Source organism: Lagenorhynchus albirostris, chromosome 19 (assembly GCF_949774975.1).
Source record: "Lagenorhynchus albirostris chromosome 19, mLagAlb1.1, whole genome shotgun sequence".
Lineage (NCBI taxonomy): Eukaryota > Metazoa > Chordata > Mammalia > Artiodactyla > Delphinidae > Lagenorhynchus > Lagenorhynchus albirostris.
This window is the reverse complement of record NC_083113.1, coordinates 7434713-7458169: the sequence shown is the minus strand read 5'-3', so window position 1 is coordinate 7458169 and position 23457 is coordinate 7434713. Positions and strand designations below refer to the sequence as shown.

Here is a 23457-nt window from a genome sequence, read left to right as displayed (position 1 = left end):
GACCACGAGGACATGGCCCACCCAGAGCGCTGAGATGAGTTGAGACTCAGGGCTTATAGACTTCAAAAGAATCAACATCCAGCATCCTCCAGTCTCCGAGAGAGGATGGAAAGAGGATGGGGGATGCATCCCAGACCAGAGCCAACGCAAAGACATCTCTCCCTTCCTATGCCCCGCCTCCCCAGCCCTCACCTGCCACGTCCCCCAGGTAGCGGGTGGGGGAACCCGCTCCCAGCGCCGCCGCCGCTGTCCCGCAGCCGCCTACGCCTCCGCTCCCGGCACCCGCCTGGGTTATAACGACCCACTGATCCCTGGGGCGTGAGGCGCCCTGCCGGGCCTTAGCAACCACTCCTCCGGCCTCCCCCCATCTCCACCCCCAGAGCACCCCCTACCCAGTCCCGAAGGCCACTCCCTACCTCCCTGGCCCCGGGATGGGGAGGGGTCTCCGGAGGTCTGGCGTCTCACCAGCTCTGGAGCGCCCTTGGCGCAAGTGTTTTCCTGTCTTCCCCGTGCCTTCACTCATTCTACCTCCCTCCGCCCCCCTTCTCATCTTTCCTTCTCTCTGTGTTCCGCTTCCCTCGCAATCTTTCTGAGTCTCTCTCCGTATAAGGCGCCCACCCAGTGTCTCTTTCTGCTGTATTTTTTTTTTTACAGCTTTATTGTGGTAAAAGTGAGGCACAATGAATCTACCATATTTAATGTGTACAGTGTGATGAGTTTTGACCCACACACTTCCAACCATCACCCCAGTCAAGATAATGAGCTATCACCCCAAAAGTTTCCTCAGGCCCCTTTATGTGTTGCTGTGATTCTCAATTCATCTCTTTCTCCACACCCCTGGGTCTCTCTCTCTGTATCTTTTCTTTTTTCTTTCTTTCTTTCTTTCTTTTTTTTTTTTTTTGCGGTACGCGGGCCTCTCGCTGCTGTGGCCTCTCCCGTTGCGGAGCACAGGCTCCGGACGCGCAGGCTCAGCAGCCATGGCTCACGGGCCCAGCCGCTCCGCGGCATGTGGGATCTTCCCGGACCGGGGCACGAACCCGCGTCCCCTGCATCGGCAGGCGGACTGTCAACCCCTGCGCCACCAGGGAAGCCCCTGTATCTTTTCTGTTATCTCTCTTTTCTCTGTGACACTACCCTTCTCTGTCTCCCTATTCTCTGTTTCTATCCCTGCATCATCTTCTTCTCTTTCCTCTTCTCCTTCTTCTTTCTTCTCCTTCTCCTCCCCCCCCCCCCCCCGCCCTTTGTCACTGGCTCTGAGTAGGTGTATCTTTGCGTCTTTCTGTTCCTCTATCTCCCTCACCCTCCGTTTGGGCCAGGAAGACTCTGGCCACTTTGCTGATGGACACCCCCTCAACCCCTTCTCTGCCCCTCACCCTGTGACCAGGGCCACCGGGCAGAAAGGGGCGGGGATCCAGTCTAGGCCCCCCGGCAGGTGCCTTACACAGCCTGTCTGACACAGCCAGGCGTGGGTGAGATTTGGGCAGGGCCACCTGTCAATGGGGAAGGAGACCAAGAGGCCAGGCTAGGGGGTGGGTGGCTCCCGGCCTCTTGGGAAATGGGGCACTGGGTAGGGAACCCAAAAGGTGTCTCCTCCCTCCCCGGTTCCTGGGCCACCCAGGGCTGCCTCTTCTGACCTCTTATGCATTCCAGCTCTTCTTTCTGTCTGCCCTCAGCTCTATGCAACCAGCTCTGTGTCTCCAAGTCTCTGTCTCCGCTAGGATGTAAGAGCCAAAGGCTCCTTTGACACCTATTTACTGAGCATCTACTGTGTACCAGACTCAGACCTGTCTGTGAAGAGAAATAGACAAACATGCCTGGAGATGCGCCTTTGCAGAGCTCACATTCCTTGAGGGCAAAAGCAAAGCTGTCTTGTTCACTTCTGTAATCCGGCGCCTGTTGAATGGGAGGTTTTAGAGCCCTGAGACTCGTTTCAGTGTATAGGGAAAAAAACTTAAAAACATAAAATTCTGGGGTTTGTTTTGGCGATTGCAATGAATATTTCATGCATGAAGGTGACAAATCCAGCAGCCTACTTCTTTTAAGCCTACAGTCTTTTAAGTTTACCTTACAAACCTTTTTATTCCAAATATGTGTTTTGATTACAGGAAGGGTTTTGTTGTTGGTTTTTGTTTTCGTTTTGCGTTTTAATTTTTTTAATTGAAGTATAGTTGATTTACAAAGTTGTGTTAATTTCTGCTGTACAGCAAATCGTACCAATGTTTTCTTTTTTCTTTTTATAAGGATATGGCTGAGTCTTTTTTTGTAATTTATTTATTTTCTTTATTATTTATTTTTGGCTGCACTGAGTCTTCGTTGCTGCGCGCAGGCATTCTCTGGTTTCGGCGAGCGGAGGCTACTCTTCATTGCGGTGTGCGGGCTTCTCATTGCGGTGGCTTCTCTTGCTGCGGAGCATGGGCTCTAGGCACGCGGGTTTCAGTAGTTGTGGCACGTGGGCTCAGTAGTTGTGGCTTGCGGGCTCTAGAGCACAGGCTCAGTAGTTGTGGCACATGGGCTTAGTTGCTCCGCGGCGTGTGGGATCTTCCCAGACCAGGGCTCGAACCCGTGTCCCCTGCACTGGCAGGCGGATTCTTAGCCACTGAGCCACCGGGGAAGCCCCCAATGTTTTCTTAGGTCAGTCTCCCAAGGCAAGAGAAATAAAAACAAAAATAAACAAATGGGACCTAATCAAACTTAAAAACTTTTACACAGCAAATGAGGTAAGTCTTTATAATAATGTTGGGTCCCATTTACAAACTAAGTTAATTAAATATCTTCAAGCATTTAAAAACTACATTTCTAAAAAAACCAACACACTCCATCTCTTCTGGAAGTCCTTCAGTTTTTAGGCAAACCTTCCAGAGCATGTAAATAAATTTATACATCTATGTATATTTTACTTATAAGTATGATCAACTGGGACTTCGCTGGTGGTCCAGTGGTTAAGACTCTGCACTCCCAGTGCAGGGGGCCCAGGTTCGATCCCTGGTCAGTGAACTAGATCCCACATGCTGCGATCAAAAGCCTGCATGCTGTAACGAAGATCCTGCGTGCCGCAACTAAGATCCTGTGTGCCGTAACTAAGATCCTGCGTGCCGCAACTAAGATCCTGCGTGCCGCAACTAAGATCCTGCGTGCCGTAACTAAGATCCTGCGTGCTGCAACTAAGACCTGGCACAGCCAAATAAATAAGTGTATATAAATATTTTAAAAATATAAATATATATATAAATATTTTAAAATATATAAATATTTTAAAAAATATGATCAACATTGCATTCTTTCAAGTATCTCAACACGGAATATAAAGTTGGGATGACTCTAACTTAAAAATCACAGCGCAATGACCCATTCCAAGTTGAAGTCAGAAGACTCTCCCCACAGTAGATAAAATTCTAGTAGACATACAAACACCTTCAACACCAAACGTGCAGAGATTCTGCTTCCAACAATATTCATGTTAAGGGTCGGGCCTTCAAACATTTCCATGCTCATTTTGAAAACATATCAGAATTGGAAGAAGATGTTAGCAGAGCAGTTAGGACCCCAAACTCTAGCACCAGCCCCCCTGGCATTCAATTCTGACTTGACCACCTACTGTCTTCGAGACTTTGGGCAAACCATGTTACCTCTCTGTTATTATTGTTAGTATCCATTAAGGAAGATGATTTCCTCTCAGTTAACGGAAGTTGATTTGGGTCTGGACGTTCATTGATTGGCTTCTTCCTGGTGATCCCAGTGAATTTCATGCCCCTATTTATTCTTCATAACTTCTAAAAGGGGTTGGTCAAGGTGGGCCCGGGCCATCACGTGACTTAATATTTTCATGTACCCATAAAAAGTCAATTACTCCCTCCCATCGCAAAAATTTCACCTTTGGTAAATTTCACCTTCATAAAATTTCACCTTTCTTTGGTTCTTGAGGCATCTAAGTGTGCTTTTTCTCAAATCTAAAGACCTTTAGACTCGAGAGACACCGTCCTTTTCATATACTGCCTCTGTCTTTGGACCGCATAGCTCTTCTATCATAAAATGACACATGACTGACTTTGAATATCTCCTATGGTGTGGCCGCTCTGTGTAACAATCTCCAGCTTCATTCTACTCTATGCTGGGCAAAAATAAGGTTGATAAATGTTTGTGAAGCAAATGGACCGTTGTGTCTGGCTCTCCCTCTGTTCCTAAATATTTCTCTGCTCGAAACTTCAGCTCCCATGTTGGGCCCTCTTTTCCCTTTCTCTGGGGAGCCACTTACTGTCCCATTCGTCTTCCTGGGAGGATGCCTGGCTTAGATGGCGTTTTGTCTTTCTTGGAGATGGTGCAGTGGGGGTCAAGAGAGGAAGGCCTCTCTGAGGACAGGGACAGACCTGGGGCTTGGGGATAGGTGTGCGTGCAACAGTGTGGGATCACGCGTGGTGCACGTGGGTGGAAGAACCCCAGAAAGCATGTAGAAGCCTGGGTCCTCACCCAGTTCTGCCTGTCTGCCCCCCTCATTTTGGGGAGGGCCTCCAGTCTCTACACCTCCCTGCCCATCCCCCTCTCCTCAAATGGACTGCAATGAGATCTTTCAAATACCCACATCTGACCCTGTCCTTCCTTTTCTCAAGGCCCTCAGGATCAAGGTCAAGTGCTTCTGCCTTGTACTCAGGGCCCAACGCCATGTTCCAGTGACCTACTTTCCCAGCCATGTCACCTATTTCTCTGGCCTCATACCCCAACCCCCACCAACCTGGATGCTTTGCCATCTCTGGAACACGGCAGATGTTCTCACACTCCCAGATTTTTCTACAGGTCATTAGCATCTTGAGTATGCCACCCACCCAAACTTCTCCCCACGGTGAATTCATATTCAGCTTCCCTCTCCAGCTGTCCCAGCCCCAGCCCCTGCTCAGCCCTCATCTTCTCTCCCTGCACCATCACTTCTACTCCCCCCTGGCCTCTGATCTCTTCTTTCTGGTCCATCCCGCACATGGCCCCAGAGCTGCTTCTGCTCTCATCCATTCCATGGCTCCCCACTGCTCTCAGGAGAAGCCCTAGCCTCTCAACCTGGGGTCTGTGGTCTTTTGGGATGTGGACCCTGCTCTCTTTACCTCCCATCACTCTTACCCACACACAGTGGCCTCCCAGCCCTCTCATCTCCCTGCTTTTGCTGCTACAGAGGGAGTTTAGTGGAGAAAGCCACCCTCAGGGCTAGGTAGGTGGAGGAGACAAGGATGTCTTCCCAGGGAGGAGAAAAATCAAGTTGGGCTGTAAAAGGGAACTAAGGATATCTGGGCTTCAGAGAGGCAGAGGTGGGATAAAAGCAAAAAGTACCACTAATAATAAAATTCACTCTTTATTGCTCACACGGGTGTGCCAGGCACTGCGGTATGTGTTTCACATGTTTACAGCCTCAAATCTCCCCAACAACGTAGCCACCGCCTTATGAGGGATATACGATTATTATCCTTGTTTTAGAGATGAGAAAATCTACACGCTGAAGGAAGGCACTCCCGCGGTTGCATGGCTAAGCAAGCGGGGGAGCTGGGAGCCCAACTCAGGTTCGGCCAGACTGGGGACCACTTCTCTGTAGGAAGAAGTCGAGCCCGTGGAATAACTGGGGAGGGAGAGGTGCTTGGAAGGGATTTTCCTGTATCGCTTAGTGGCAGGCTTGAGACCTTAGCTGGTGTTCCCATCACTCCTAGTGATGCAAGGATAGGACTGGAGCAAAATCAGGGAGGACTTGTGCTGTGGTGTCATCACTTTTATTAAGCATTGAGGGTCGGGTCTGGGCAGGTGGGGGAAGGTCAAGAAGTGCAGGTCACCTATCAGGATCAGTTGGCCTGAATGGTTTTTCGGATCCAGTGGCCATATCTGCAGACGTCGGTGTAGACGCCTGGCTTCTCCTTGGATCCGCAGGGGACGTTACCCCATGACACAAGGCCTCGGAGACGGTCGCCGCACACCAGCGGACCCCCAGAATCACCCTGTGGTTAAAGAGGGAGAGAGTCAGATACAGGCTCGCAGAGAAGGAAAGCCGGACAGAAGGAGACACAGAGACATGTAGAGAGGGGGAAAGACACTCAGAGATGGAGAGAAAGACACACATACGGAGAGAGAGAGACAGACAGATACAAAGTCACAGAGAGGGAGATAGAAGAGACTGAGGGAGACTCAGAAACGCAGAGATCTCTAAAGAGAGGACAGATGGTCTCAGAAATGGGGCTCATCTGCCTGCCCTTTCTTTGCATCCAACTCACTTGTATCACTTTTCTCTCTCTTTGTCTCTTTCTCCCACTTGGCTGGTCTCTGCAGATCCTTCAACGCACAGGGCTCAGTTTGGGCACCAAAAGGAGAAATCCAATGGACGATGGTGGCAGAAACCCAAGTTCCAAGTATTTGGGAGTCGGGATGGAGCCCCGTCTCTCCCCGGCTATGGTCCCCCTTCTGCACAGTGTGGTTATTTCCAGGCAGACCTTGTGGGGATTCTGTTGGAGTAGGGACAGGCTCCTGGCACCATCTGCCTCCCTACTGTGTCTCTGTGGTTCCTGATCTCTTCATCTCCATCCTTGTCTCTGCATTTCCTGTCTCTGCTGACTGACTTTTTATCTCTGCCTGTCCCCGATGGTGTTTCTGTGTATCAAATTGAGTCTCTCTCCCTTATCATGCCTCTGATTTTCACCCAGCCTGTCTCTGTAAAGCTCTAGTTTGGCCTGTGTATCTGTCTCTTCCTGCCCATCTCTGTCCTTGGCTATGTAACTGGTGGGTCCTGGCGTCCTCACCTGGCAGGAGTCCTTCCCGAGCTTCTCATCCCCGGCACACACCATGTTTTGGGTGATCTCGCCAGGGTAGGCACGCTCACACTCCTCACGGGGCACCAGGTGGAGGTATGCACACTGGATGATGTTAGGGAAATCACCTGCAAAGATAGATGGGCCAGGATCACTTCACAACCCACCCTTCCCATCGATCCTCCAACACCTATAAATCCTCCCTCCCCTATTGGACCCTATTTCCCAATGGTTCCCTTTTTCCTATTTGTCGCTCACTCTCAAAACCCACTTCCATTGCCTGACTCCTGATTGGTCCCTCTTTCCATCAGTCTTCCCTCACATTGGCCTGTCTTCCTCACTAATTACCCCTTCTCTACCAGTTCTCATTTCCTATTGGTTTTTCCTTCTCTTAGTTCCTGCCTTCACTTGTCTCGTTTCCATTGGTCCCACCTTCTTCAGTAGTTCAGCTGACCTCTAGACCCTCTTCCTCTATTAGTCCCTCCTCTGTTATAGCCCATCCTCCTTCATTGGACCCGTCTTGCCCATTGGCTCATCCTGATTGGTCATCACTTGACTTTTGGTCTTTCCTAACTGGTCCCTTCTTTCCCCATTGGTTCTCCCTTCTATTGGCCCTTCATCCAAAGGTCTACTCCCTCACTGCTTCTTTCCTAAATGGCCTCATCCTCCCCCGTTGGTTCTCCTTTCCTTTATGGCCCTTCACTCACTGGCCTACCCTCACTGGTTCCTGCTGATCTATTGTTTCTCCTCTAGTCCTTCTTCTAGTGACCCCTCTTGACCACTGACTCTTCTCAATTGACCCTTCCGCCATTAGCTTTCTCTACACTGTTGGCTTTCTCAGTTCACATCTTTCAGCTGGCTCCCCTGCTTCTTCCATTAGTTCCTCCTCCATTTATCCTTTTTTCATCATCAGTGCATCCTGGTTGGTCCCTTTTGACAACTGGCCCCCTTCCTCATTGACCCTTCATCTTATGGCCCACATCCCCATACCATTCACCTGTTGGTCTACTTTCTCCATTGGCTGTTCACTCATTGGCCCAACTCCCATATTTGCCCTCCCTCCCCATTGAACTTTCACCCACTCATACACTACCCCATTGATTCTCACCGTTAACCCACCTCCCCATGACCCATCACCCATTGATGATGGGTCAACTGCATCATTCTCCCCCTACTGACCATCTGCCGTCTTGCCCCAGCCTAGGATGTGGCAGCTGGTGTGGTTGGCTGCGCAGTCACTTTCCAGGGACAGGGGCTGTATGTGTGCAGAGAATTTGGCTGGACGTGACAGGCGCAACAGCATGATGTCCTGGTCATGGATGGCGGCGTTGTAGCCAGGGTGGACCACAGTCCGGACAACAGAGCTCTCCTCCTGGAAACTCTCCCTTTGCTGAAGGTTGTGCTTCCCCAGGTAGACCTGAAGATTCCTGGGAAAGAGAAGGGCTGGGTCTCACCTGGGGCCCTTGGGCTGCAGCTGAGACTCCAGAGGGGGTTACGGTGGGAGGTGGGGTAGCCTGGTACACCATGAACCATCCGGTCTTCTCCCCTCACAGTCTTTCCAGCTCAGTAAATGACAGCTCCATCCTTCCAGAATAACCCGGAGACTATCCTTGACTCTGTATTTCTTGACTCACCTCCCAGCTGTCCAGAAATCCTTTTGTCTCTCCAAAGCATATCCAGAATCTGACCACTTCTCACCTCTCCCACTGCTGCCATCTTGGTCTGAGTCACCATAATCTATTACCTGGACTACAGTCTCACTGGACTCCTGGCTTCTACCTTTGCTCCTCTATAGTCTGTCCTCCACAAAGCAGCCAGAGCTATTTTAACAATATAAGCCAGTTTTGTCCCTCCTGTGCTCAGAACCCTCCTGTGACTCCCATCTTGCTCAGAATAAAGGCCAAAGTTCTCACTGTGGCCTACAAGGTTCTGCACAATCCGTCCCCATCACTTGTCAGTTATCTCCCAGTCTCCCCCTTCTCCTTCTGTTCCAGCCACACCGGCTTCCCTGCCTTTCCTTGAACACAATAGTCATCCTCTCACCCCAGGGCCTTTGCACTGGCTGTTCTCTCTGCCAGCAACTCTTTCCCCCAGATATCTGCATGCCTCACTCCCTCACCTCCTTCAAATGTCACCTTCTCAGTGAGGCCTTCCCTGAAGACCCAATTAAAATGCAAGTATCCACCCCAACAGGCAAGTCCTAGCTCCCTCTCCTGGTTTCCTTTCCACCAGAGAACCTAACATCACCATCTGACACACTATATATGTATTGTTAAATATGTACTTGTTTTACTGTCTCCCTCTGCCACAGCCGTGCTATTCGATCGAAGTTTCTGTAAGGATGGAAATATTCTCTACCTGCACTGTTTGAAACAGTGACCACTGACCACAGGCGGCTACTGAGCCCTTGAAGTGCGGCTAGTGGATTTGGAAATTCGTTTCATTTTTATGAATGTGAATTTAATTGGCCATATGTCACTAATGGCTACTGCATTAGATGACACAGCTCTAGAATATCAAGGTGGGATTTTTGTTTTAGGCAGATACATCCTCCTCGGTGCCTAGACCAGTGTCTGGCATAGGATAGGTGTTCAATAAATATTTGTGAAATGGATCAAAGCATTACTCCCTTGCTCAGGAACTTTCCATAGCTCCCCATTACCCTCAGAATAAAGCCCAAGTGCCTTATCCCACTCTCCTCTGACCCTCAGTGAACCAGTAACTTTCTTTTCTTAGAACTCTTCACATTGTTCCCACTTCTTTGGTCCTTGCGTTTCCTCTGCCCTGGCTGCTCTGCCCCCTTTCTCATTTTCCATGCCTCAGTTTGAATTTCATCTCATCAGAAAGTCCTTCCGGACGCCTTCTTCCATCGAAAGCAGGTACCTCTGTTCTTTTCTCTCATGGAACCATCCCTGTTTATTCGCCTTCATTGGACTTAGAGTCATTTGTAATTGCATGGTTTGTCGAGGATTCTAGAACTGTCTTCCTGCACCTTTCTGCTCCTGCGTCCCCGAGGGCAGAGACTCTGGGTATCTCCCCATCTGAGTCTTTGCTGAATTCCCAGCTCAAATCTGGCCCTTAGTGGGTGCTGTTGGCCAATGTGCGCTGAATGAATGAATGAGGATGGTGGGAGTGATGCCAGGTTTACCAGCGCTTGGGGGAGACCACCCTGGGGGGGGGGGTCCTTGTGTCCATGACCCTGCAAGGTGAGACCCCTGTTGGGGTCTCTCCCAGCTCCCACTGGGATGTGACACTTGCTCCTTCTCTGAGCTTCAGTTTCCTCAGAAGCCAAGAGTCCCTTATTGTGGGGGATTCCAGGAAAGGTATAGAAACTGCCTACCTGGGTACCTGGCCCATAGTTAGCGTGGAAAAAAATGGTGGTTCTTGTTCATCAAACTAGTGGTTATTAGTGCCCTGAGGATTAGCCCTGGGTCCTTTACAGTCCTCTATCTATGCCCACTTTTTGGATGATCTCATCCCATCCCGTAGCTTTAGATAACCACCTGTTTGTGGTATTTCAAGCCTTAATGTTTACCTCCATCTCTGACCTCTCCCCTGAGCGCCAGCAGCTAGCCTGGCATCCTTCCTGAACACCAGCCGGGTACCTGAGACTCACCTTGGCTAAAACAAAATGTCTGATGCTCCCCCACCCATATCCAAACTGCTCCTCTTTCCTTCTCCCCCGACTCAGAGAAAGACACATCCAAACAGCCAGTTGTTCTAGTCCCTTCCCCGGGCAAGCCCTGCTTGTTCTCTTTCCCTCCCATTCCACACCACCAAGTCCTGCCGACTCAGCCTCAGGACCCCTCCCCGGGTTTTCAACTCCGCTCCATCCCCAGGGCCACCATCCTGGTCCATCTCAGGACAATGGCGGCAGCCTCCACGTGCATCCCTTCATCCCCCGCCCAGTTCACTTTCCAGAGTTTTTTTAAAAATGGAAATCAGATCATGCTGCTTCCCTGATTAAAACTCTACGTGGCTCCCCCCAGCGCTTAGAATTAACTCCATCGCTCCCTACAGGGCCCTGTAGAAGGTCAGTTCATCAAAGCAGCAGTTTTCTTGTTTTCTTCACTGCGATATCCCCGCAGTGTATTTAATAATCAATTAAATACTGGCCAGTAGAACCTGGTTATCAGATGGCCTCATGATGGGACAGGGGGATGTGTGAAGTCTGCAAGACGCCTGCAGGGTCTAATTGCAACCACTCCTCATTCACAGCGTGGAGACTCACGGTTTTTTGCAGTGGGCAGCGGTGAGGACCCACAGTGGGTGAATGAGGACCCCCCCACAGAGCAAGTGGCCTGAGGCGTAAAGGGCAGCTTGGTAGGGGTGAGACGTCTGCTCACAGGGTCCACCATGCAGCACCTTATTCTGTTCCTCTGTCTGGGCTGAGGGAGGGAGGGTCTGAGTCAGAGAGAAGGTCTGGAGACATCAGGTACCTCCCCCCAAGGTGAACCCCATTGCTGTCTTAATCATCAAGATCTTCTCCATCCCCTGCCCCAAACCAACCCCATCTTCAAACTCTTCCTCAAAACCCCCCCTTCTTCATCTCAATCCCCATCCCCATCCCCAAAGCCATCCCTAAGCGTTCTTGTCTTTAACCCCACCTCCAGCCAATTTCTCCATCTCTAACCCCATCTCCCAAGCCAAACTCATCCTCAAACCCTTCCCCATCTTCACGGCCACCTCCCACCCCTTCCCCATCTGCATCCCTCGTCCCTAATTTAACCCCTGTGTCTTCCTCATTTGAAACCCACCCCCCTCCATCCTCATGTGTATCCCCATCCCAGTTCCGATCTCTTCCCCATCAACAACCCCCACCCCATGCCCAAACAGCCCCCTGCCCCTCCCTTTTTGGCCTACCTGCAGCGACCAGAATCAGTGTTACAATCAGCGTCTTCATGGCCATTCCTGAGAAGGGAAGCCAAGTGCTCCATGAGTCCCGGCCTCAGACTTCGCCCAGTCTCCTCCCTCTCCACCCGCCTCCTCTTCCCCTTCCTCCCCGGCCTGCCCTGCTCTCCTGAGCCTTGACTTCTGTCTTCCCCGTGTAGCCTCTTGACTTCTTGTCTCCCTGACCCACGTCTTCCATCTGAGGGTCCCCCGGAGGCGGGCGCCAGAGAGGACCCAGAACCTGCTGCTCACGCGCACCTCACATGATTTTTCTATCCTCGGCTTCAGTCTGCCTGCTTAGTAACAGGAGGAGGGAGGGCCCCTGACGGTCTTCCCTCTGTGGGATTTCTCCTCCTCCCTTTGGCTCAGTGCTTACCTGTTGCTCAACCCCATACCTGTAGGTTCTGGTGGGAGGTGTGATCTTACCTGCTGGGGGCCGGCTGCCTGGGGGTCGACTCTTGGGTTGGGGGCAGGGACAGTACGTGTCACAGGCAGACAGAAAGGGAGACAGACAGAGAGTCAGAAATGCAGGGAACCGCGGAGAGAGAAGTGATGCTGAAAACACAGAGGACGCCTCAAGAGTCAGAGACGGAGGGCAGAAAGCAGAGGATGTAGGGGCTGTGGCGCCCAGGGCCTGGCAGACAGACACCCTGAGCTCCCTGGCCCCCCCGGGAGAGACTGGTCCTGTCCTCAGATGCTCCTGGTGTGTCCTTTTAATCTCTGCCTCCCCAGGTTGCCGAGGCAGGAGGGGGACCCGCCCTTTTCCTCCTCACCCAGGCCTCCCACGCATATTCCTCCCACCCTCCCACAGCTCCCCGCCTGATGGCCCCCCTGACCCCGGCTTCCAGGGAGGGCAGTGCAGGTCCCTGAGTGCACTGGGGGCCCGGGTTCCCAGGTCTGAGGGAGGAGGGGGCTGGGGGCTGAGTATTCCGGACCTTCAAGGAGAAAGGAGCTGGGAGTCTGCACACCTGGATCTAAAGGAAGGAAGGGCAGAAGCTTGTTCTCCTCAGTTCCTAGACTTCTAGGTCCTTGAGCAAGAAAGGATCTGAGGGGCTTCCCTGGTGGCGCAGTGGTTAAGAATCCGCCTGCCAATGCAGGGGACACGGGTTCGATCCCTGGCCCGGGAAGATCCCACATGCCGCGGAGCAGCTAAGCCCGTGGGCCACAACTACTGAAGCCCGCGTGCCTAGAGCCCGTGCTCCTCAACAGGAGAAGCCACCGCAGTAAAAAGCCCGCGCACCGCAACGAAGAGTAACCCCCGCTCGCCGCAACTAGAGAAACCCCGCAGGCAGTAACAGAGACCCAGTGCAGCCAAAACATAAATAAATAAAAATAAATTAATTAATTTAAAAAGAAAGAAAGGATCTGAGGACCCAAATGCCTGCGTCCCAGGCAAACACACAGAACCCCCTGTCCTCCTGGACTCCCACCTCTCACGTGCTCTGGGGCCTGCAGGCTGTGACTCCTGGGTTCAGCACCCTTGGGCACCGGGAACCAGGCCCCACGGGTTCAGTGGGGTTGGGGTGACTCACGCACCTGCCTGTAAGTCCCTCTGTGGGTGCTGGAGAACCTCAGTGTCCTCGCGAGACACAGCAAAACCAGCCAGCAAGAAAGCGTGTGTCACCAAGCTGGTACCCGCCCCTGCCCCAGGCTGTGGTGCAGACCCAGGCGCTGTGGGGAAAGGGCCTTCGAACAATCGGGCTTTGTCTGTCCCCAGCACCCAGTGCCATGCTCCTGTCAGCTCCATTTCTCAAGCTCTCTTCCGGGCAGGTGGACGGCCAGCTGCATCAATAGCTTCCCTTTATCTCTATCTGACAGTCCTGTTGCTGTCCTTTGAGTGTCCACCCACCTCTGCCCGGATATCAGGACTCTTGACCCGCCTGGTCCCCCTTCTCCAAGTCTCTCGGTGTCCAGCTCTCTCCCTGGCAATGGCGGAGGGTGCCTCCGTGTCTGTCTCTGTTTGTGTCTCTCCACCCCTCTGCCTCTTTCTCCATATTTTTCTCTGTATCTCTGTCTTTCCCCTTGATTTTCCAAGTCTCCGTTAACACTCTCTAAATCTCTCCTTACCTCTCCTAGGTTCCACCTGCATTTCCAAGAGAAGCATGTGTACGCACAGAGGGGAGTTAGCTCCTGCAGAAGGGGTGGCATGGGAGAGGGCAACGGGGGAGCTAGCGGGACCCAGGAGGATTTCAGGACTTGTTGATGAGATTTAACGTGTACAGAGAGACACAGAAATAAATGGGAATGCAGGAAGAGTGTGATGAGAAACGGGGGTCCAGGAAGCTATGGGGGGATCCAGGAAGATTTGAAGAGGTGTCTTTAAACTTGGGCGTTTTAGTCAGGAGGAGAGAGGTAGTTAAAGGGTCTGGTGCATGTAGGGAAATGGCAGACTGGCATGAGCTGGAGGAATGGGTGTACGTGCGGCCGCCTGTAGGGAAATGGGTGTGATAATCACAGGGACGGGCAAGATGGAAAAGGGAAGCTTTGGGGAAAGTCATTGAGCAATAAGTGCAACTGATATGAATAACGTCGACCTCAGCACCAGCTTGGGCCTGGCACTGTGGGTAGCATTTAATTCTTGCATTAAATCTAATTGCTAACACCTTTGCTTCTCTCCTGTCACTCCTGGGATGAAAACCAATTTGGCATTTGATATATTCTCTGGGGCTGCTCCCCTCGCCCCCCAGTTTCCCCCAGGCCCTTCTCACTCATCTCCCCACTGAACCCAGCATCTTGTTCTCAGGACCCACCATCCTCCCAGGTACCAGGTTGGACCGCTCATGGCCCATTGATCCCCAAGTCCTATCCCACTGCCCCCTCTCTCCGTGTGGTCCCTTCTCTCCATACCTATGTCCCCGGTCCCAGCTCAGACCTGCTTCTCTCCCACCTGGACCATTACCTCAAACTCTTCCCCTTCTCTGTATCCTTCACTTGACCTCTGAGGCATCTTCCTGTGTCAGAGCTGACATTGCCTCTGTCTGGCTCACAGCCCTGGCCTGGGTCCCCCAGCATCCACAGCGGTACTGGCCAAAAGAAATATAATGCCAGGTACACATGCATTTTTTTAAAAATAAATTTATTTATTTTTGGCTGCATTGCGTCTTCATTGCTGCGTGCGGGCTTTCTCTAGTTGCGGCGAGGGGGAGCTACTCTTCGTTGCGGTGCACGGGCTTCTCATTGCGGTGGCTTCTCTTGTGGAGCACGGGCTCTAGGCTCTCGGGCTTCAGTAGTTGTGGCACGCGGGCTCAGTAGTTGTGGCGCACGGGTTTTGTTGCCCCGCAGCATGTGGGATCTTCCCAGACCAGGGCTGGAACCCGTGTCCCCTGCATTGGCAGGCGGATGCTTAACCACCGCGCCACCAGGGAAGTCCCCACATGCACTTTGAAATTTTCTAGTAGCCACAATTTTTTTTAAAAGTAAAAAAAAAAACCCAAAAAACAAGAGTTCATTTTAACATCTCATTCAGCCCAATACATCCAAAACAATAGCATTCCAATGTGAAATCAAAATACAATTTTATTTTTAAAGATTTATTATTTATTTATTTAATGTATTTTGGCTGCGTCGGGTCTTAGTTGCAGCACACGGGATCTTCACTGAGGCATGCAGGATCTTTCGTTGCGGCGCGCGGGCTCTTCGTTGTGGTGCGCGGGCTTCTGTCTAGGTGTGGCATTCGGGTTTTCTCTCTCTAGTTGTGGCGCCCGGGCTCCAGGTCGCGTAGGCTCTGTAGTTGTGGTGCGCGGGTTCCAGAGCGCGTGGGGTCTGTAGTTTGCAGCACAGGGCCTCTTGTTGAGGCGCGCGAGCTCAGGAGTTGTGGCCCATGGGCTCAGTTGCCCCGAGGCATGTGGGATACTAGCTCCCTGACCAGGGATCGAACCCACATCCCCTGTATTGCAAGGTGGACTCTTTACCACTGGACCACCAGGGAAGTCCCCAAAATACATTTTTAAAGAGGTGGTTTGCTTTCTTATTGTTTTGCATGATAAATGCTTGGAATCCGATGTGTCTTTTACAATTACAGCACAGCTCAGTTGGAGCTGCCGCAGTTCAGGAGTCGGGAGCCACCAAGGCGAGTGGCTGCCACATTCTCAGTGCAGCTCTACCCACTTGTGTTTTTGTGCTCCAGCCGTGGAGATTACTGGAAGCTTTCCTGAACCATTCCATGTCTTCTAACCTCTAGGCCTTTGCCTAGGCTATTCCCGCCTCCCAGAATGCTCTTCCCAGCTTCTCCTGGTAACAACTTGTCCTTCAAGTCTTTGTTTAAACATGACTTCCTTCAGGAAGACTTCCCTGAACGCCACCCAACTTCCAATCCTCTGCAGACGGGTTAGTCACTCTCAACTAAGATCCCACAGCAGGTGCCTCCTTCATGTCTCGCTGGAGGGTGACCGTCTGGATCCACACCCACCTCCCCCACTGGACCATGAGCTCCTTGAGCGTAGGCGCTGGTTCTCGCTCACCTCTACGTCCCAAGCACCAGCACAGGACTCGGCCCAGAGGAAGCCTGAGCAAATGTTGACCAAATGACTAAATGACTTCATTCCTCCCACGGCTGTTTTACACAAAAGAAAACTGAGGCTCAGAGAAAGGAATTTCATTGCTCAACCTCAAACACCCAGGAAACGGTGGAGCCGGAATTGGAACTCAGCTTCCAACATGGCGGTGGACATGGCACGTCTCTTGGGGCCCCGTCTGGTCCCACCTTACTATAATACGGGATGGGTGGATTTGGGAGGAGTTACTGGGAGCCCTGTGGGAAAGGAGGGAGGTGGTAGGCAGCGGGGAGTGGAAGAACCTCTAAGAGAGAGAATGAAGTCCCCAGCTCTAGGCATTTGCCAGTGGCCTTCATGGTTCTGCCATCCCCACACGCCGCGCAGGCTTATTTATGAGATGTTTTTCTCCCAAGTGACACGCTCCGCAAAAGTCTTCAATAAAGAAATGTTTTACAAGAAAACTTTACGAAAGTGTAAGCAGGGAAGAGAGCCAGAAGCCACAAGCAATAAAAACCAACACTCAGGGGCTTCCCCGGCGGTCCAGTGGTTGACGCCACGCTTCCAATGCAGGGGACGCGGGTTCGATCCCTGGTTGGGCAACTAAGATCCCACGTGCCGTGTGGTACAGCCAAAAACAAACAAACAAACAAAAAAAGCCCAACACTCATTGCAGGCTTATTCTGTGTCAGACAATGTTCTAGCACTTTCTGAATAGTAAACTGATACAATCTTCATAACTGCCCTGGGAAATAGGTGCTACTTCTCTCATTTCAAGGTTGAAGGAAAAAGGGTGGGGAGGTGATGTGCTCAAAGGTGAATAGCGTGCAGCTGCCAGAGCTGGGATTGGCACCCGAAGAGCGCAGTTTCTAGAGTCAGTGTCTTTAACTATTACACTTCATCAGCTACCCAAAGAAAAATGAAGTTTTTTTTTGTTTTTTTTTTTTTCAGTATGCGGGCCTCTCACTGCTGTGGCCTCTCCCCGCTGCGGAGCACAGGCTCAGCGGCCATGGCTCACGGGCCCAGCCGCTCCGCGGCATGTGGGATCCTCCTGGACCGGGGCACGAACCCGCGTCCCCTGCATCGGCAGGCGGACTCCCAACCACTGCGCCACCAGGGAAGCCCCATGTTTTGTTCCTTTTTAAACTTTTAGGTTGAATGTGGATTTGGGGTGGCTGGCTGGAGAGAGGGGAAGTTGATGGAGTTTCATGAGGGTGGTGGCCAAATACTCTTGACGTTCCTTAAACTTGACGCAGATCCGGAGGCGGGAGGGGCTGGGGGCCTGGACTGCTGGGTCTGAGGGAGGCGGGGGCTCAGCCTCCTGTGCACAGGAGCACCAGAGGAAGTTAAGGGATTCCGCGGCGGCCCCAGAATTCCTGCAGTGCGGAGGCGCGTGGGCGGATAGGAGGCTAGGAGAGAGGGGGAGACGGCGGAGCTTCAACGAGAGGAGAATGCTGACCAGGCGAGGATTCTGGGGGAGAACCTAGAAAGACAGGAAGGAGAGGTGAGTCCTGGGCAGCGGAGAGGCTCCCTCTGTCAGCACCTTCTGAGGTACGGCTGCCCACGAGACTTGGATGGCAGGAGTAGGGGTATGGCCAGGCTGAGCCACTGGGACTCCTACCTCCACCCTTTCTGAGGCCCCTTCCCTGCCTTCCTGAGGACGGGAGACCACCTACCTGGGTTCCCAGCCCCCAGCCTCCCCTGGCATCCAGGAGGCTGGGGGCTCACTTTTGGCGGGCCCCCGTGGGACCCAGGTGTCCTGTCTTCCTGCCAGCCCTATGCTTCCCCCACACCTTCTCCCTCTCTCCTAGTTTGTCACCCGTGAAATGCCCAGAAACACTTTCACGCCCCTTTCCACCCTGAAGAAGTAGACATATTCTCTCCTCCCTCCCTTTTACTCTCTTTACCTTCCCTTTTCCTCTTTCGCTTCTCCATTTTACCGATGAGGAAGACCGAGACCCAGAAAATGGGGAAAAAATATGCCGCTGGGCAGGGAGGCAAGGCAAGGGACCAAGAACCAGATACATTTTTCTCTCCTCTCCTCCACCTTGGATCTCCAGAGCTTTTCCACTGTTATTTTTCAGGTTATAAAAGTGCATACCCGCAGAAAAGTAAATGCAAGGAAGCAGGCTACCTTCCCATGACTACCACCGTATGCAGTTTGGTACACATGATCTCAGGTTTTATTTTGTGAATATTTTCATTTTACATAGCAATGATCACATACACATATATTTCCGTATCTTCCTTTTCTCATTTAACATCACATAGCATAAACATCCTTGCATAACACTAACAATTCTGCGTAATTATTATCCTTAGCAGCTGCATAATATCCTTGTCTCAAGCTAGCCTATTGTTTACTTAAACACTCCACCGATTCTGGACATATTCAGTGTTTCCACTGTTTTGCTATGATAAATAATGTTGTGATAAATTCAAACCTTGCTCCACATTTTGGATTTTTTTTTTTTTTTTTTTTTTTTTTAGTAGTATCTTCCTAGAACTAGAATTGCTGGGTCAAAGGTGGAGAACAAGGGTCCTGATTCCCGTTGCCCAATCAACTTCCATAAAACCGTATGAATTTACAGTTTCAGTGGCCGAGGGTGCTGGTCTCACTACTTCTTTACCAGCACTGAGGTTTTTGTGTCTCGTGTTTTGGTTTTAAGTCCTTGCTGATTTGATTGACTTCCACACATGGCGTATTGTGGAGGTTTTGATATGTCTTTGAGGAAAAGTAAAGTCAAGTATGACTGTAGATCATCGACGTCCTTATTTCTGTGAATTTCCTGTTCAGGGTGTAGGGATGGAGAGATGGGAGTTCGGAGAGATTAGCAATACGTGCTGATGGTGGTGTTTATCCAATCGATGTACTTGCAGACTTGGGTATAGACAGCTGGGTTGTTGGGTTGGCCGCAAGGGAAAACTCCCCAGGACACCAGGCCTTGCAAAGTACCTTTGCACATCAGCGGTCCCCCTGAGTCACCCTGGAGGGGACAAAGCAAATTAGCTTCAGCTTCAGAGTGAAGTCCCGCCCCCACTTCTGTCTCATACACCCCCACGGTTGTCAGTCTTTGTCTTGCCAGACCCTGGACTTCCACCCCGGCCAATGGGGAGAGACTCATAGTCTCTGGGGACCAATAGTAGAGCAGGAATTAAGGCCATCATGGAGAAGACAAGCCACGTTCTCTGAAGACATTGGCTTGAGCCCCGGCCAATGGGACCAATCCCAGGGAAGGGGCAGGGCTTCCAGGGGGTCAGAGCCCCATTTCTTCCCCATCTTTGAGGACTCAGCGCCAAGCCCATGGGAGAAGGGGCAGTATCTCCAGGGAATGGATACATGGGCATGAAAGAGGGACAGGGTGGTCTTGGAAATCGGGGTCCTAACCGATGACACAATTCATAAGGCCTCGTGCAAAATGAAAGTGTGGGCTCCCTCGCTCAGAAAGTATTAAGAATTTCAAGACAGCAACAGGAGTGCTTTAAACCGAGGGTGGGACTCTCCTGAGTGTGGGACCGCGTGTCACTGTACAACTTGCGCATTCGTGAAGCCGGCCCTCACTAGCGGAAGAGAAGGATGCCGCATTCTCTAGGACACACATTCCTGGCCCATCACCCCATCCCTAACACTTACCCTCCCACCACCCCTGACAGCTGAGGGTGCAGGTGAGAGCAAAAGGAGTGGAGGTACGGGGAGAGAGACAAAGAAAGGGAATCACAGAGAAGAGGAAGAGAGTTAAGCAAAGGATGGAGAAAAGAACGGTGGAGCAGTAGAGGGAGGACAGAGAAACACTAGTGTAGGGGCTGGAGAGAGCGGCAGAGAGGTAGGCAGATAAAAAGAGAGACAGGCTTCCCTGGTGGCGCAGCGGTTGGGAGTCCGCCTGCCGATGCAGGGGACACGGGTTCGTGACCCGGTCCGGGAAGATCCCACATGCTGCGGAGCGGCTGGGCCCGTGAGCCATGGCCGCTGAGCCTGCGCGTCCGGAGCCTGTGCTCCGCAACAGGAGAGGCCACAACGGTGAGAGGCCCGCGTACCGCAAAAAAAAAAAAAAAAAAAAAAAGAGTGACAGAAGCAGACAGCCAATGGGGGCGGGGGTGGGTGGCAACAGTGATGGAAAGAATGAAATGAAATTAGGTGTAAAGGGAGATGTGGGAAGATACTGTTCAGAGACAGGGAGGGGGTTACAAAGAGGAGGGGAGAGACAGTTCTTTGCCCGGGACCAGGACCCAAGTGAGGTGAGTGAGATATTAACTTCGGCCACACAGTCTCAGTAATTGCAATAAACAGTATTTTCCTGCAATACCTTAAAATTGAATTTAATATGAAAAAGTCCATGATAAACACAGTATCCCAATTTTAGATAAAGGGTCGGTACAGGGCTGTGCTGAGACTTACTGAAGCCTGAGGTAAGTGGGAAATTCAGTAAGACTGATGCCTCTTTATTGAAAATTCTGACATTTTGTTCATCGTGGACTTTTGCATATATTTTTAAAAAAATATTGCATAAGGATGTGATTTATCTTGATTACTGAGTTTTCTGGGCACACCCTCCCCTTTAAGGTTTGGGTTTGAAGCCAAGGCTTCACTCGCCTTCCCCTAATCCTGGCCGCATGTTGCCCATCCCCAGCCCCTCCCATTCATCTTTCTGCCTCATCCTCAGCGCCATACCAGCCCCCACTGGGCTGCCACTACTGACCTGAGCAGAGAATGGGATAGAGAAAGCTAGGAAAGCTGGGTCTAGGGTGGGGCGGGGGGTGATGATGGAATGCTCAGCGCCAAGGTCAGGTGCAAAGATTCTGGATAGAGGGGGAAGATGGGACTCTGTGCTGAGATGAAGCAGCCAGGGACCCAGGGCGGGGGAGGAAGGAGGGCTCACGTTGCAGGCATTGGTGCTGGAGTTGGGGATGCCAGCACATAGCATGGAATCTCCCAGCAAGTCCCTGTAAACCTTCCTGCAGTCTTCAGAGGAGATGATGTCGACGTCTGTGCACATGAGTTTCTCTGGAAAGGTCGCTGCAAGATGAGGGTGGGGGGGCTTGTTAGTCAGAGGCCTGGGACTGTGGACCCGTGGGTCCTGATGGGGAGAGGATGGGGGTCCAGGATCCTAGACCTTGAAGGAGGAGGGGGCTGGGGTGCTCAACATTAGGATGTTGAAAAAGGACCTGATTCCTGGTCTCCAGGGTCTGAGGGAGGAGGGGTTCAGGATCTGGGGCTCCTGGGTCACTGAGGGAGCCTCACCAATAGGGCTGGTGGTGGTGCCCCAGCCAGAAACGGTACACGTGGTCCCAGGGGGTTCACAGCGGGAAGGCAGGTTGACCTTCTTCACGGTGGGTGACAGCTTGGCCGGCGTCCTTAGCTTCACCAGCATGAGGTCATTAGCCTGGCTCTGCGTGGAGTAGTCAGGGTGGCGGAATGACATTGTGGCCCTGATCTTCTGGCCTCTGCTCAGGTATTCACTGCCCATATGCACGCTGTACGAACTGGGAGAACGGAGCAACATTCATAGCGTCACTGGGAGTGAGAGAGTGGGACAGAGACCCAGAGAGAGAAAAACAGAGATCCTGGGTGGGGGTTGGGGGGAAAGACAGAGACCCAGAGAGGGGGGAGGGCAGAGACGGGGGTCGGTGGAACAGAGACTGGGGGGTGGGCAGGGACCCAGAGGGAGAGCTGGAAGTGCTCAGAGCACCCGTGCCCACGTACTTCAACAGGCAGTGGGCAGCAGTAAGCACCCAGTGCTCGTTGACCAGCACGCCTCCACAGTAGAGCTGATTGCCTCTGAGCAGGGCCACCTGCCAGGGCTGGGCGCCTGTTAGACACGGCATCCCATCAATAATCTTCTCTTTGTTCTTATCCTGGGCTGGAGAGAGACATGGAGAAAAACATGGGTAGTAAGCCTCAGAGGAAGGCTGAGTCAGCAGCGGAGGGATTTGGAGACAGAGATGGAGACAGACAGACAGACAGGGAGAAATGCAGAGGCAGAAATGGAGAACAATGCAGAGAAAGCAGGAGATGGAGATGGAGAGAGACAGAGGCAGCCCACTCAGAAACCCAGGAGGAGCATCTTGTCTGTCTGGGGCTGACGACAGAAGCTCATAGGAGAGACCCTGAGTGCAGAAGACAGGGCCCGGGGGACACAGAGACCCCAGGAGTCAGAAGGAAGCAGGAAGAAAAGTGGCAGAAGAGTCTTGTCTTCTGAGGGAGAAAGCTGCTGGAGCAGAGGGAGGTCCTGACTCAGGGACCCCTTGGAGAGAGGGGCCCTTGAAGAGGGTCACTGGGGATGATGGGAGGTCCAAGGGTTAGGGCAGCCCTCCCAGACCGGCCCTCACCTTCCTGTGCAGCAGATCCCAGGGCTAAGGACAGCAGTAGGGTCAGCAGGGCTGGAAGAAGGAATCCTGCCATGGTGGCTTCTCTGAGTCTCTCAGGGGCTGCCAGGTAGAAGAGGGGTCTCTTTTGCTGGGGAGAAGGACAGAGTTCAGGAAGCAGGAGTCCTGGCCCCCAGCCCCCTCCTCCTTCAGACCCAGGAGTCTTTCCCCTTGGGACCCAGGAATCTGGTCTCCCATCTCTCGCCATCCATAAATCTGTATCCCTAGTTCCTTTTCCCCTAAGAGACCAGAAATTGCAGACCTCCAGCCCCTCATCTGTCAGAGCCGGGCGCGGGCGTCCAGGCTTCCCACTGCCCCCTCCCCTCAGGAACAGGAGTCAGCTGTCCAGCCAGCCTCATCGCCCCCCCCCCACCAAAGGAGGCCCCTTCTCACCTCCGGAGGGCCTGATCTGACGTGGGGCGCAGACTCGGTTGGGAGTCAAGTGTCTCCGGACCTGCCCAGGGCGGCAGTCTTATATCACGTCCAGCCCCCGCCCCCGCCCCCGCCCTCGCCCTCAGCGCCCCGGGATGCAGGTGGGAAAGGCTCTGAGACACTCTTCCTGTGTATCTGGTTATCTCGAACCCCCGAGGCAGCTAATTCACTTGGCAGCACTCTACTTCTTCCACCCTCCCGCAGCACCCTCTGGGCCCAGCATCCCCGGTGGCCGCTACGGAGGCGGGAGCCGCAGGTGCTCTGGCTTCCGAGGGGCAGATTCAAGGAGTGGCTGAGCTCAGGAAATGCGCTGTGACTTGGGTCCTCCTTTGGGGCCACTTTCTTGCCCCAATCCCCTCTCAGGGATGACCTAGAGCCCATACCGTAATTCTGACGAGCTTGTGATAATTTGTTCAGGCTGGAACCCAGTCATGTCTTTTGAACGTAATATAGGGTATGAATGAAAAAGAAAACGCTTTCTCTAACTCCACCCTGATAAATGCTTACGTTTATCA

The 23457-nt window shown here is 52.3% G+C and overlaps 2 protein-coding genes across 8 annotated transcripts; both read right to left on the bottom strand.

Moving 5' to 3' along the window:
- Positions 1-5727: 5727 nt before the first annotated feature.
- LOC132509353 (kallikrein-6-like) lies at positions 5728-13404 on the bottom strand. 7 transcript variants are annotated; one of them, XM_060130306.1, is made up of 6 exons: positions 13194-13404; positions 11631-11678; positions 10999-11155; positions 7947-8194; positions 6759-6895; positions 5728-5963 (listed from the first exon to the last, which is right to left on the bottom strand). In XM_060130306.1, the coding sequence occupies exons 1-6, from the start codon at positions 13402-13404 to the stop codon at positions 5811-5813; spliced, it is 954 nt and encodes a 317-aa protein (XP_059986289.1). In that variant the 3' UTR covers positions 5728-5810. The 7 variants fall into 7 exon arrangements, with proteins under 7 accessions (XP_059986289.1, XP_059986295.1, XP_059986291.1 ...); XM_060130312.1 differs by lacking the exon at positions 13194-13404 and adding an exon at positions 13088-13106; XM_060130308.1 differs by lacking the exon at positions 13194-13404 and adding an exon at positions 12084-12356.
- A 4903-nt stretch (positions 13405-18307) lies between these two features.
- LOC132510455 (kallikrein-7-like) lies at positions 18308-22964 on the bottom strand. Its single transcript, XM_060132530.1, has 6 exons — positions 22904-22964; positions 22475-22601; positions 21849-22005; positions 21387-21628; positions 21025-21161; positions 18308-19134 (listed from the first exon to the last, which is right to left on the bottom strand). The coding sequence occupies exons 2-6, from the start codon at positions 22545-22547 to the stop codon at positions 18979-18981; spliced, it is 765 nt and encodes a 254-aa protein (XP_059988513.1). The 5' UTR covers positions 22548-22601; positions 22904-22964; the 3' UTR covers positions 18308-18978.
- Between the last annotated feature and the right edge of the window lie 493 nt (positions 22965-23457).